This window comes from Pelodiscus sinensis, chromosome 16, assembly GCF_052426305.1.
Source record: "Pelodiscus sinensis isolate ZL-2025 chromosome 16, ASM5242630v1, whole genome shotgun sequence".
Taxonomy (NCBI): Eukaryota; Metazoa; Chordata; order Testudines; family Trionychidae; genus Pelodiscus; species Pelodiscus sinensis.
The window spans coordinates 21,840,584-21,854,622 of NC_143067.1; the positions used below are offsets into that span (position 1 = coordinate 21,840,584).

Here is a 14,039-nt window from a genome sequence, read left to right on the forward strand (position 1 = left end):
TCAGTGAGCGAGTAGGAAGTGGGGCCTTTCTAGGTGATTTTACATGGAGCAGCTGAGAAGAGGGCAGAATGTTCCTCATAAATTTTTAGTGTAGGTTATGGTATTCACCTGGGATATGGGAAGGCCCTTTTTTTTTAATCTGGAACTAATCCCCTATCTCTGAAAGAGGAAGGTGTGTTAGCACAAAAGTCTCTGCTTGACATCTCCTGTTGGCTAGTTTAGGTAAGGAACCATCAATGTGTTTATTTTAATAAGTCCAATTCTAAGGTGCTTGTCTCTCTCCATTCATTGTAAATGCAGCATAAACCCATAGTTTAGACTTTGGAATTCCAATGATATTTTAGGTTCCTAAAATTAGGCATGGCAATGCTCAGCGTTATCATGCCTAAAATCCTAGGTGTATTTATCTGTTTCAAGTACTGAACTCATTGGCAGTTACTGAACTGCATGGGGCATCTAAGCCAAGGCTAAGAGTGAAATCTGACCTGTGGCCTTAGAGCTTGCTTATACTAGCTGGATCAACGCTGCAGCGTTTGAGCCACTGGCGGTTGATTTATCATGTGTACTTAGATGTGACAAATCAACCTCCAAGCATTCTCTTGTTGACTCCGGTAATCTACCAGGATGAGAAAAGTAGCAGGAGTTCATCGTAGAGCAGGCCCTGCCAACCTCACTGTATGGAAGACACTGTGGTAAGTATATTGATTTCAGCTAACTGAAGTTTCATAGGTTAGATTGATGGGGGTATGGGAAGGGGAGGAGGTGTGTAGTGTAGACTAGGCCTAAATTTCCTTGTGAGGGATGCTGAACAGCAGCTGCACTCAATGAACTCTGTTGTGTAGCTTCTTTCCTCAATTCTGTCTGGGATATACCCCTCTTGGGAAGAGCCAGTAGAGGAGTTAAGTAAAGCAGCAGGCTGGGCTAACAAACCATCCATTTCTTCTGCCCCCTTGTGGCATTTATAGGAAAAAAGAAATATGGAGACATTGGTTTTCATTGTCAGTCTCTTGTAAAATGTGCCCAGGCTAGTAAAGCATGCCTCAGCAGCTTGTTTGAGCAGTGAGTAATTGTGCTTCATTTGTCCAGAGAATATTTTCTGTTGTCTTAGGCTGTTTGACACTACATTTTAGTTGCCTTGTTTTGTATTTTTGAATCTGATACTGAAGCTGCTTTGTTCATAGAACTCAACTGGGCCAAACGCTGTACTGATTTACACTCCTCCTCAGCAATCTCATTGAAGGCACAGGGGTTGCACATTGTCAGTCAGCACTGAAGCTACGTGTAACATGTATGTGGTCCCTGTACCTGGAATATCTGAGTGGCTGACACTCTTTTATGTATCTTTTCTCACAATGATGCTGTGAGATAGAGGAGTGCTATTGTCTCTATTTTATACCTGCAGAACTGAAGTTGCATAGGAAGTGTGTTTCAGAACAAAGAATCATATGCCTATGTTTCCCAACTCCCAGGACGGCAATCCAAGCAGTGTACCATCTTTTCTCTCCAGCCCAGATTTGTCTCATTGTAACTTCTGAACATAAATCAGCTACAGAATCTTAATAAGGCCCTCATCCATGTCTTACAAAGTCAAATAGATTTTCTTTACCCTTACAGTTTGTCCCTCTCCTGTTGCTTATCTGTGGTAGTGACTTGAGATATTTGTCTGCTTTGAGTGATATGTGTGTTCTCTCTTTCTCATTCAGTATTACTTGTATTGTCTCTCATTTCCTCTCCTTTGTGTATCAGCAGTTACATTATAAAGCAGATTCTGACTCTGGAAAGGAAAAGCTCCTCTAAAAAGAAACCTAGCGAACACTTCTACGGAATTCAGATTTAGAGGACAATGATGGACCTTGTCTTGCTCCTGTTGAAATCAATGGCAAACTATCCAGGAAACTGTTTTTAATGTCATGACTTTGATGTCATCCACTTTTATGGCAGAAATACAGTACTCTGCACGTAGGCCTTGGTAGACGGGCTGAGGAGATATTTTTTTTCTGGAAAAAAAATTTCAATGAACATCCTTAATGACACATGAGAGCTTGCATGTCTATCTGCTAATTTCAGTATGCAAAATTAATGCACTTATGGTTTATGTAGACACAGTAAAGAGGTTCACTGAAATGGTGACCCATACAGTTTCAGATAGTTAGCAAATTTATTTGTGGAGGTGTAAAGTATTTTAATGTATTTTGCAAAATATGAGTTATTCTTTATTTTATCATAGTGCCTAGGATTCCTGATCAAGGGCCAGGGATTGTCCCAGACACTCAATGGACAAAGCTTTGCTATTTGCTTTTTTAAAAAAATTATTTGCCTTTCTTCAAAAAACTTCATATTCCTCTTTGGAACCTTAGAGCATTTTTTTCAATTATTGGTCTATCTGTATCTCTACTCTTGGTTGTCTGTTCATCCTGGATGATAGATTGTCCACTTGATGTAACAGGTTTATACATCTTTCTAATTCCTTTTGCACTAAAACCTTTTTCTTTGCAGGACTCACCAGTTTAAAGTGTCCTCAAGACCCCATGTGGTGGTATTGGAATGGAAATTGTTATTACATAGAAAGGAAAGAGACTATGCAGTGGGATCAGGCTCTAGCCCAGTGTGCATTTTATAAACATGCTAGTCTTCTCCAAATAGAGAGTGCTGAAGAAAAGGTATTTTTGAAAAGGCGTTACTTTCATCCCAAAGAATATCTAGTTTGAAAAACTTAAGTGTATCTTGTATTATTCTTTCAAGCTTGAAAGTTAAATTCTTCGTTGAATAGTGTCCCCGAGGGTGCTCCACTCAAGGTGCTAGGCTCTTCGGGTATGTCTACACTACCACCCTAGTTCGAACTAGGGTGGTTAATGTAGGCAACCGAAGTTGCAAATGAAGCCCGGGATTTAAATATCCCGGGCTTCATTTGCATCTTACCGGGTGCCGCCATTTTTAAAGCCCCGGTAGTTCGGACTCCGTGCCCGCAGCCACACGCGGCACGGAGTAGGTAGTTCGGATTAGGCTCTCTAATCCGAACTACCGGTACACCTCGTGGTTAAATCCCGGGCTTCGTTTGCAACTTCGGTTGCCTACATTAACCACCCTAGTTCGAACTAGGGTGGTAGTGTAGACATACCCTTCCTTAGCAGTAGCCCTGCCGGCCCACGCGTACGCGCCTCTTGTCTCACACTGTTCGTGCCATTACAGCTGAGCACAGGCCGACTTGTCAGTTTCCTTCAACCGTCCGCGACCGCAGACGGACTTTAGATACGCTCCCCCTTCTGTCAGAGGAGAAAGGGAGATTAGTGTTAGAAAGTTACTTGTTTCTTTTTAGGTTGTTAGTGTTAGAGTAGTTGTTCTTAGTAGTATAGTTCCGCTTGTTTATAAAAAACAAAACAAAAAACTTTTTTTCCTTGAGTTGTTCAGCAAGTCTAAACCAGGAATTATGCCAGAATCACCCGGTTTTAAGAGGTGTACCCAGTGCCAGGATTCCATGCCAGCATTAGACAGGCACTCGTGGTGCATTAAATGTCTCGGAGATGGACATGTCCCTCTCAAGAGCATTCATTGCATGAAATTGACTGCGTGCGCCAGGCGCGACCGAGAGCTGAGGCTGAGGGTCATGCACCGGCTTTCTCGGTGCATGCGCGAACGAGCGCAGCTGTGCCGGCACCCACAGCAGCAGTGGCGGCGGCTCTATCTCCACTCTCTTCGATGCTGGACGCTCTGGCACCGGTGCTGCAGGAGGGCACCGTCAATATGCAGCCCTCGGCACCAGCATTGCCTCCCTCGGTGCCGCAACCCGCTGATCCAGTGGCACCGGGTCTTCAATCAAACTGCAGTCAGGCTATGCAGACTGCTTCACTGCCTGCTAACCCATTGCAGACAGCACCGTCCTCTCCTCCGAACTGCTTGGTGCCATCCAAGGCACAACGCAAGTCAGGAAGGGTTCGGATGCCATCTCTCACCCCAGACCGCGCTGTGTTTTCTCCTGCACCTTTATCACCCGCTTCGTCCTACTTGGACAGCCATCACCGCGCTCATCGTTATGCCTCGACCAGGGACCGTCACTACAGGTCGCCTCGTCACTCACCATGACAGTGTTATCGAGCACGTTACTGTAGATCTCCCTCCCATTACTCCATGAGATCTATTTCACCACGGTCTTCAAGATCCTCACGATATTCATGTCGGTATTGAACACCAAGGCACCATGTCGGTATTGAAAACCAAGGTCACAATAGGTACTACGACTATTACTATGATGACCGTCATTCCTTTCTCTGTGGAAGGTACCCACGTTCACGATCTCTGCGCTCCAGCAGACCGGTGTCTCCACGTGTTGCACCATTAGAACCCCACTCCCCGGTGGCATCACCAACCCCGTGGAGGACACGGCATCAATTCAGACCCATGAGGGATAGCAAGATAACCATACTCCAATTCGGGAACTTCAGAGTCCTGATTCTTTGCCAACCATTTGTCTTCGTCGCCAGATGACACAGTCTTCCCCGGGGATTTATCTCCAACAGGAGACCATAAACCAGTGGTCCCCAACCATTTGAGGCTGCCAGGCACCAGGGGGCGTGACCGTTCACCTGCCGGTTGCCAGAGGGCGGGGACACTTGCGTGCCTGGGGGCGGGGCCACCCCATAGCCGTGTGCCCGGGGGCAGAGCCCCCTCCAAGGGCTGCATGCCCGGGGCCGGCACCCCCCCAAGCACCGCGTGCCTGGGGCCAGCACCCCCCCCCCCAAGCGCTGCGCACCCAGGGCCGGTGCTGCCCCCTCCAAGCGCCGCACGCCCGGGGCCGGTGCTCCCCCCATGCGCTGCGTGCCCAGAGCGTGGGCAGCCAATTCGCAGCGCTCCTGGGGCAGGCACTCATTGTGCGCCATGCGCCCGGGGCTGGCTCCAGCACCATGCATGCGCCACATGCCCGGGGCCAGGCCAGCCCCGAGCACTTGGCGGGCGCACACAAATGCCCCCGCGGGCGTCATGTTGGGGACCACTGCCATAAACAGTTTCAAGAACTTTTTAAGAGGGTTGCTCAATCTCAGAGCATTCAGACTACGGTATGTTCAATAAAAACACCATCCGTTACTTAAGAACTTCCAACATTCTCAAAAATCAAAATTGGCATTCCCTTTGATGGCACCATTTTGGAAATTGCCAACGACATCTGGCAGACTCCAGCTACTTCCTTGCCGATCAATAAGCGAGCTGATAAAAAATACTTTATAAACCAGAAGGGCATGGAGTTCTTGTTTACTCACCCTCTGCCCAATTCCCTTGTCATGGACGCCGCACAACAAAGGTCCAAGACAGCACAGACTAAAAATACTATAAATGAGAAGGAGGCCAAACGCCTAGACATTTTAGGCAGAAAAGTGTACTCTTCCACCACTTCAGCTTTGAGAATGTGCAATTACGTGGCTCCCCTGGCAAATTATGATTTCGACAATTATTCAAAATTAATTCCTCTTTTAGAACATCTACCGGACTCGAATGTCAAATTCTAAAGGCAGTAATACAGGAGAGCTACACAACAGCCCGAACAGCATTGCAGATCGCGCAGGACTCTGCCAACGCAGCAGCTTTAGCCACAGTGACTGCTGTAGTCCTGCATCGTGCATCCTGGTTGCATCAAGCTGCTGCCTCGAAAGATTTACTGAATAAGGTAAAGGACTTACCCTTAGATCGCCAGCCACTCTTTGCTCAATCCACCGATCAGGTGTTCCACTCAGGCAAGGACTCCCATACGATGTTGAGAACGCTGGGGACGCAAAGACCTTTCTCTTACATGTAATTCCGTGCCAAACCATACGAGCAGCAGAGGCCAAGACAGGGCCAACAGAAATGAAGATAGCAGTCTAGCAAGGCATCTGGCCACCAGCAGGGGCGGCAGGAATTTTGACATGTCAGTTGAGGGACTGCGCATCACCCCTTTGACGGAGGCTGTACACAATCCGCAAGCTTTATTCTATTATTGGTTGAGACCTTATCAACACCGTTGGTCTCTGATTTCCACCGACGGTTGGGTCAACAACATAGTGGCTTCCTTTCAGCTCAATCCCTCGTCCTTCCCCACCCTCCTCGTCCCTTTTCAGGGACCCCTCTCACAGGACTCTTCTACAGCAAGAGGTTTCTCGTCTACTTACAATAGGGGCAGTGGAGAGGGTACCTGTTCAGTTCCAGGGGAGAGGTTTTTAGTCTCGGTACTTCCTCCCCCAGAAGAAGTCAGGGGGTTGGAGACCTATTCTGGACCTGTGTCGATTCAACCGTCACTTGCGGAAACAGAAATTCAAGATGGTTACGTTGGCCTCTATTATCCTGGCTCTCGAAAAGGGGATTGGTTCTCGTCCCTCGACTTGCAGGACACCTATTTTCATATAACGATCCATCCAGCCCACAGGCGATTCCTTTGTTTTGTAGTGGGCACAGAACATTACCAATATTGGGTGTTACCCTTCGGCCTTTCAGCAGCTCCCGGAGTGTTCTCCAAGACCCTAGCAGTGGTGGCTGCTTACCTTCGACATCTTGATATCACGAGCTTCCTGTATCTCGACGACTGCTTATTAAAGGCTCCTACTCTCGACGAGGCTACCTGAGCAGTTGCCACTACCACGACGGTATTCAAGGCTTTGGGTCTCATAATCAACTTCAACAAATCGTCCCTGATGCCAAGTCACAGCCTGGAATTTATCAGCGCAATGCTCGATGCACTGAGCGCAAGAGTATACTTACCCACAGTGAGATTCGAGTTGATTCGGGATTTGGTTCAGACTGTGTCAACTGCTCCCAAATCCCGCATGCTTACTTGTCTACAGCTGCTCGGGCATATGGCCGCCACCACATATGTGGTGTCACACGCAAGACTCCACCTGCGCAGCCTCCAGCACTGGCTTTTTACGGTTTACACCACGGATGTACACAGCACGAACAGAACAGTGTCTATTCTTAAGCACGTCAGGACTTCGCTAACATGGTGGGACAGTCCCAAAAATCTGCTAGCGGGGGGTTTCCTTTCACGGGCAGAAGCCCTCAATGCAGATCACAATGGATGCTTCCTTGATTGGTTAGGGTGCCCATCTGCAAGAGCATCGAGTTCAGGGGCTCTGGACTCCCCAGGAATACCTATAGAACATAAATTTCCTCGAGTTGCGAGCTGTAGTCAATGCCTGCGAGCACTTCCGCCACATGATCTGAGGTCTTACGGTTCGCATTTTCACCGACAATATATGCACGGTGTACTATATCAACAGGCAAGGCAGCGCGCATTCACGCCCCCTTTGCGCAGAGGCTATACGACTGTGGAACTGGACAATTCGGCATGGTATAACCCTTACCGCATCATACCTTCCTGGCAAGGACAATGTCATCGCCGATGCCCTCAGCAGACACTTCCTTCCCCAACACAAGTGGGAGTTATACAACGAAATTGTTTGCAATCTTTTCCATCTCTGGGAATTCCTGAGTATAGACCTCCTTGCCACCCGTCACAACAGAAAGTGCCATCATTACTGTTTGCGGATGGGCGTCGGCATGAATTCCTTGGGAGATGCTTTCCTACTAGACTGGAGTTGTCACCAATTACTCTACGCTTTTCCTCCTCTTCCTCTCATTCCAAGGGCGCTGGAGAAGATAGCACTGGAGGGCACGACAGTGATTTTCATAGCACCCTTTTGGCCCTGACAGACTTGGCTGACGCAATTGTCGAGAATGTCGGTTGCTTAGCCATGACTACCGAGGCTGTCCAACTTGCTGTCTCAACAGCACGGTATGATGGTGCATCCGGACATCGATCACATGCACCTCACGGCATGGCACCTAACTGGCTCCAACCGCCAGAAATGACCTGCTCTCAGGCAGTGAGATGTGCTGATAAACAGCAGGTGCCAGATCACTCACAAGACCTACCTCTACAAATGGTATTGGTTCCAATCTTGGTGTGCGGTGAGGAATCTTGACCCTCTCTCTGTACCGGTGCAGCAGGTACTGGATTACACGCTCCACCTAAAGGCGGGGGGAGAGGGGTCGGCAATTGTTTTGCTGAAAGTTCACCTGGCAGCAATCTCAGCCTTCCATCTTCCCATCGACGGTCATTCGCTGTTCGCCCATCTGCTCACTAAAAGGTTACTAAAGGGGCTCGGGAATTTGTACCAGGCCTACAGGATTCCAGCAGAGCTGTGGCACTTAGCTTTAGTATTGGATACACTAACTAGTCCCCCCTTTGAGCCGTTAGCGACCTGTGCATGCTCACGATGAAGATGTCATTCCTGCTGACAATCACTTCAGCACGCTGGGTTAGTGAATTGGCAGCTCTATCCGTCGACCCACTGTACACACTATTTTCTGAGCATGGGGTAGTGCTCCGTGTCCATCTTCCCTTCCTCCTGAAGGTGAACTCTCCTTTTCATATAAACGAGCCCATAAGCCTGCCAACATTCTATCCAAAACTGCATTCTTCACCCGAAGACTCACGTCTACATACGCTCGATGTCAGGCAAGCGCTGGCCTTCTACCTGGACAGAACACGTGCTTTCAGAAAGTCTCGGCATCTGTTTATAGCCACTGCTAAGCGTTCGAAAGGCCAACAGCTCTCCGCACAGCGTATTTCCAACTTAATCATCTCTTGCATCACACGTTGTTATGCCCTACAGCATGAACCTTTACCGAGACAGCCTCGTGCCCACTCCACCGGAGGCATGGCCGCATCCACTGCTTACCTTAGAGGTGTGCCCTTGTAGGACATGCCGTGCAGCAACTTGGTCACCTGCTCTTACCTTCGCCAGACACTATGCCCTTGCGAAAATTTTGAAGAACGATTCAGCGATGGCGCAAGCAGTTCTCGCCACAGCGCAGAGGGCACAAGTCTGAAGCACACCGATAGCATTGGACCGCTGCTGTGTACTCACCTCGAGTGGAGCACCCTCGGGGACACTACTCAATGAAGAAGAGAGAGTTACTCACCTTGCACAGTAACGTCTGTTCTTCGAGATGTGTGTCCCCGTGAGTGCTCCACGACCCACCCTCCTCCCTGCTTCAGACCTTCTGTTTTTTTCTTTCAGATGCTTCTGGTTGGGAGGAAACTGACAAGCCGGCCCGCACTCCGCTATAACGGCGCGACCGGTGCGAGAGAGCAGGAGCATATGCGCGGGCCGGCAGGGCTACTGCTAAGGAAGATTCTCTGTTTGCGGCGCAGGGACGAGCCCAGCACCTCGAGTGGAGCACCCACGGGGACACACATCTCGAAGAACAGACGTTACTGCACAGGGTGAGTAACATTCTCTTCCTCTCTGGTGATTCTGGCCTGTCTTTGGGGAATGCTTTATTACAGTGAAGTTCTAAGGCAGCAGAGCTAACTCGCTCTCTCGTTTGCCTTATGGGGATTTTTGCCTTCCATCAGGATTTGAGAAACAGTTGCATTGGAAGAGCTTTGTGGGAGTTTGTGACAGCAGGAAATTGTTACTGTTTCAGATGTGGGTGGCTTCTGTGCTGCAGGGTGGTACCTGGATTGGTTTGTCAAAGCAACAGTCTGGTGCCTGGCAATGGACTAGTGGACACGGTGCTAATCTTGCAGTCAATTGGTAAGTAGTTAAGTTTTCATAATTAAGATGTCTAGTCAAAGAGCTGGGGAGTGGGTTGACTTGGTATGCTTGGCTGTTTTGTGTACTCAACTGATCTTCCATAGACTGAGGTGCTTCTCCCGCTAACTCTCCCCAATCACTGTTATAACCTGGTGGAACAAAATATTTGTCTTGTTTCATTTTAACTATATTAGCTATCATGTTCTCCGTACAGCAGCATCAGCTGCAGATCCTAAAACTGACAGTTGTCTAGTAGATTTAGTGGGCATAGAAATTTCTATTAAGCAGGAAAATGGAAGACATTGAGATGTGTTTTTATAATTATTAGTGTAACAATAATCTTCCCAAACAAAGGTGTAGATAACATCTGGTTGGAACAACTTTATTAAGCAGTGCAACTGAAGTACTGATTAGACTTCTGAATCCTTTTGTGAATCTTGCCGATAGTCCTTTATATATATATTGGAGATTTGCCCTAATTCTTGCCATTGGTGCCCACCCTGTAGCATAGCTGCGTCACCGCAGGTTCCTAGCATAAGCACAGTAAAGAGCTATGAAATCATGATTTACACTATAGCAACTTACCTTGATTTCAAGCAGGGATAAGCTTCACAAGTGTAGATAGCAGCTTTGTGGATCTATGACGGGTTGGTGTGTGTTCAGGTACCTTGGTTGTTGGCCATTGTGGCAAATCCACTGCGGAGCTATGGTCTTGTAATGCTAAACAGATTTTTGAGTGATCACTGATAGACTGCTGTTGAGAATGAGTCTGGACACTCCGGATGCGGTGAAACAAGCAAGAGGATTTATTACACACAGCGCTGGCGGAGTGCTACTAGTGGTTAGGCTAGTGAACACTGCTTAAGCAAAACATTACAATAGATTATATAGGGGGCTGATGGGCAGAGGGGAAACAATTCAATAGGTTCTAGCAGCAAGACGAAATGACCACGTAAGCCATTAAGCTAAGAAAGATTGCATAGCATCTCTGCCTATCATCAGACAAACACCTTCTCTCTAATACAAGTAGTTTTCCTTAACAAGGTAAATAAGCCACCATCAACAGACAATTAAATGGCAACTTTTGTCTAGTTAAATCATGATGCATCTGTGATAGCATCTTGCACTGATGTGATCCATGAGTTTACGGGCCCATTATCTAGGATTAAAGCAAAATATGTTAGCAAGGTTGTTTTGGTATCAGTCTGAGTCTTGTCTGGTGTGTCCTCTTGGAATGTGGTTGCCAGGGTGACCATGCCGTTCCCAGGGTCATGCTAACTGCCCATCCTGTGAGGTTTACAGGGCCTGTCTCAGATTTTAGGGTTGAATAGGGGTTCTTAGCGAAATACCATGGATTGCCTCAGTTTACCCTACAACTGTCCATGAAATTCGGGCCTCTTTTAAAATCTCAGAGGATGTTAGTTACACTACATAAATTCCTTTATTGAGGGAGCATGAAAAGGCATCAGAAAGTAAGATTAGTCCTAAAGCAAGCTGAAATATTAAAGCTGCAAATATATTCTTGGTAGCTTTGTTGAGTATCTTTCTTATCTGCATTTTCTCTGTCTTCCAAATCCATTAGAGATAAGTTTTCAAGTCACTTTAGGTCTATAAAGTTTTGGCTTCCCACACCATGCATTTTCAGATTCTGTAGGTATTCTTAGGGTTAACTCTTTTAAAATTCCATTCATTATTATGAAGAAACTCTCAAGAAACACTGGAGACATTCCACAGAGATTTCAACAACCTACACCCCACCATCAACCTCAGCCTGGACCATTCTACACGAGAGATTCATTTCCTGGACACCACAGTACAAATCAACAATGGAAAATTGGACACCACTCTCTACAGAAAACCCACTGACTCATACAGTTACCTACATGCTTCCAGCTCCCATCCAGAATACACCATATGATCCATCATCTATAGCCAAGCCCTTCGATACAACCGCATCTGCTCTAATCCCACTGACAGAGACCAGAAACTTCAGGATCTCTACCAAGCATTTATAAACCTCAACTACCCACCCGGAGAAATAAAAAAGAAAATTGAAAGAGCCAGACGAATACCTAGGAACCATCTACTTCAAGACAGACCCAAGAAAACCAACAATAGAACACCACTTGTCATCACCTACAACCCCCAACTTAAACCTGTCCAACACATTATCAATAAACTACAGCCTATACTGGAACAGGATACCAAACTCCAAGAGGCTCTGGGAGACAGATCAATAGTCTCCTATAGACAACCACCTAACCTCAAGATGATTCTTACCAACAACCACAGGACATACCACACTAATACCAACCCTGGTACCTTTCCTTGCAGCAAACCCCGTTGCCAGCTTTGTCCACATATTCACTCTGCTGATACCATTATTGGACCTAACCAAGTGAGTTATAAGATCAAGAACACATATTCCTGCGCATCCAGAAATATAATTTATGCTATCATGTGCCGAAAGTGTCCGTCTGCTACGTACATTGGATAAACGTCTCAGACACTTCACCAAAGGATCAATGCCCACAAAACAGATATTAGACAGGATCACAAAGAAAAAACAGTTTCTTGCCATTTCAACCAGAAAGGACATTGTCTCAACGACTTGATTACCTGCATCCTGCTTCAAAGACCTTTTAAATCTGCACTTGAAAGGGAATCCTCTGAACTGTTATTCATGCTAAATTTCGACACTTTACACGGGGGTCTCAACACTCTAGTTATCTTACCCATTACAAAGATAGCTTCCCCAATTATCACCTCTAATATCATTAACTCACAGACATTTACCTTCTCCTCCCCCCCGCATCCCCTTTCTGTTCTGAAATTTGTTTTGTCCTTTTCATATGTGTTCCTTTTTTTTAATTGTATCCTTTGGTATATATGGTTGTGACTATTTTCTTCCACTATTTGATCTGAGGAAGTGGGTCTGGCCCACAAAAGCTCATCATCTAATAAACCATCTTGTTAGTCTTTAAAGTGCTACATAGACCTGTATTTTGCTTCAGCTACACCAGACTAACACGGCTACGTTTCTATCATTATTTTCACCTTTCTGTTTTATTTGTCAAGGATTAATGAACTTTCAATCTACTAATGCAATTTATTAAGTGCTGGCATTTTTAAATCAAGTTTTCTAAACAATATTTTCTATGAATTATTTTGTGGACATTCTGTGTCCTATGTAAATACAGGAGGTCTGACAAGATGATGGTAGTGGTCATGGGAGGCAGGTATAAGAGGCAAGGGGAGGCAATAACTTCCCTTGGTCTTAGTGCTAAATCTTTCTTTCTTGCAAACCCTATTCTGACCCTTTGAAGGCTGCAAGCTGTGGCAGACTGGTGATTCTTTCCTCCCCTCCACATTGGATCTGTTAACTTAAAATGATGTCCATGGACTTGAGGGCGCATCAGGAACTCCTCTATACGCTAGTCCACAGTTTGAGGGTGTAGTCGAAGAAGGTGTTGGATGACTCGGATCCCACAGTTGACATCCTTCAAGCTGACACCCCTACCAGAGTGGCTCTGCTTCTCAATTAAACTGTGGCTAAGATCACAAAAACACTTTGGAAGACCCTGGCCTCCATGCTGCTGACAGATAAGAAGGTGAAGAGGCAGTATTTTGTGCCCTGGGAGGGTAATGAACATCTATTCTCCTACCCACCCCTAGGGTTGTTGGTGGTCTAGGAGGTCAACTAGCATGAGAGGCAGGGGCAACCGGGACCTACCCCTAAGAGAAGGGACACTAAGAAGATTGACCTTCTGGGTAGGAAGGCCTATACTTTGTGGGGGCTTCAACTACGCATAGCAAACCAGCAGGTTCTGCTGAGCCATTAGGCTTATAACACTTAGTCTTGCTATGGACACGTTCACTGAACTTCTTCCCCAGGACTCTCAGGCTAAGTTCAAGTCCCTCTCTGAGGAGGGCCAGGTGGTCTCCTATGCAGTCAGATGCAGCTGCATGTGCTATGGCAACTGGCTTAGTGCTTTGCCACAGTTCATGGATTCAGTAGTTCAGAGTGCCCCTAGAGTGCCCCTAGAGCTCCAGGCCCCCATTGAAGACCTACCATTCAAAGGGCTAAGCTTGTTTTCAGAGCAGACTGACCATTGTTTGAATGGCCTAAAGGACACGCGGGTCACACACTTAAATCCCTGGGAATCCATACTCTCGCACCCCGGGGGCTTCCCTTTCAGGAAGGAATGCTACCTGGCCTTCTCAACCAGATAACCACCTGGACTTCTCTCTGCACAGGGGCAGGAACAGGAATGGCAGGAACAACAGATGCTGTTTCCGCCCTCGTTTGACTAAGGGTTGGGCTCGGCTAACAAGATTCAGGGCCCTCATCAAGGGTGTTGAGGGCGCACCCGGCGACAGATTATCATTCTCGCCACTGCCTTTCCTGGACCCTTTCTACTGCTCTTGGGCTTCCATCACCTCAGACCAATGGGTCCTCGACACAATAGGAAG

General features: G+C 46.9%; 1 protein-coding gene across 2 annotated transcripts in view; it reads left to right on the forward strand.

The window, feature by feature from the left end:
• The window catches only part of LOC106732388 (uncharacterized), a 135,373-nt gene that overhangs the window by 33,999 nt on the left and 87,335 nt on the right, over positions 1-14,039 (forward strand). For both annotated transcript variants that reach the window (XM_025187467.3, XM_075900291.2), the window contains 2 exons: positions 2,497-2,660; positions 9,457-9,566. In XM_025187467.3, the coding sequence (XP_025043252.2) occupies positions 2,497-2,660; positions 9,457-9,566 (274 nt within the window). The remainder of the gene's footprint in view (positions 1-2,496; positions 2,661-9,456; positions 9,567-14,039) is intronic.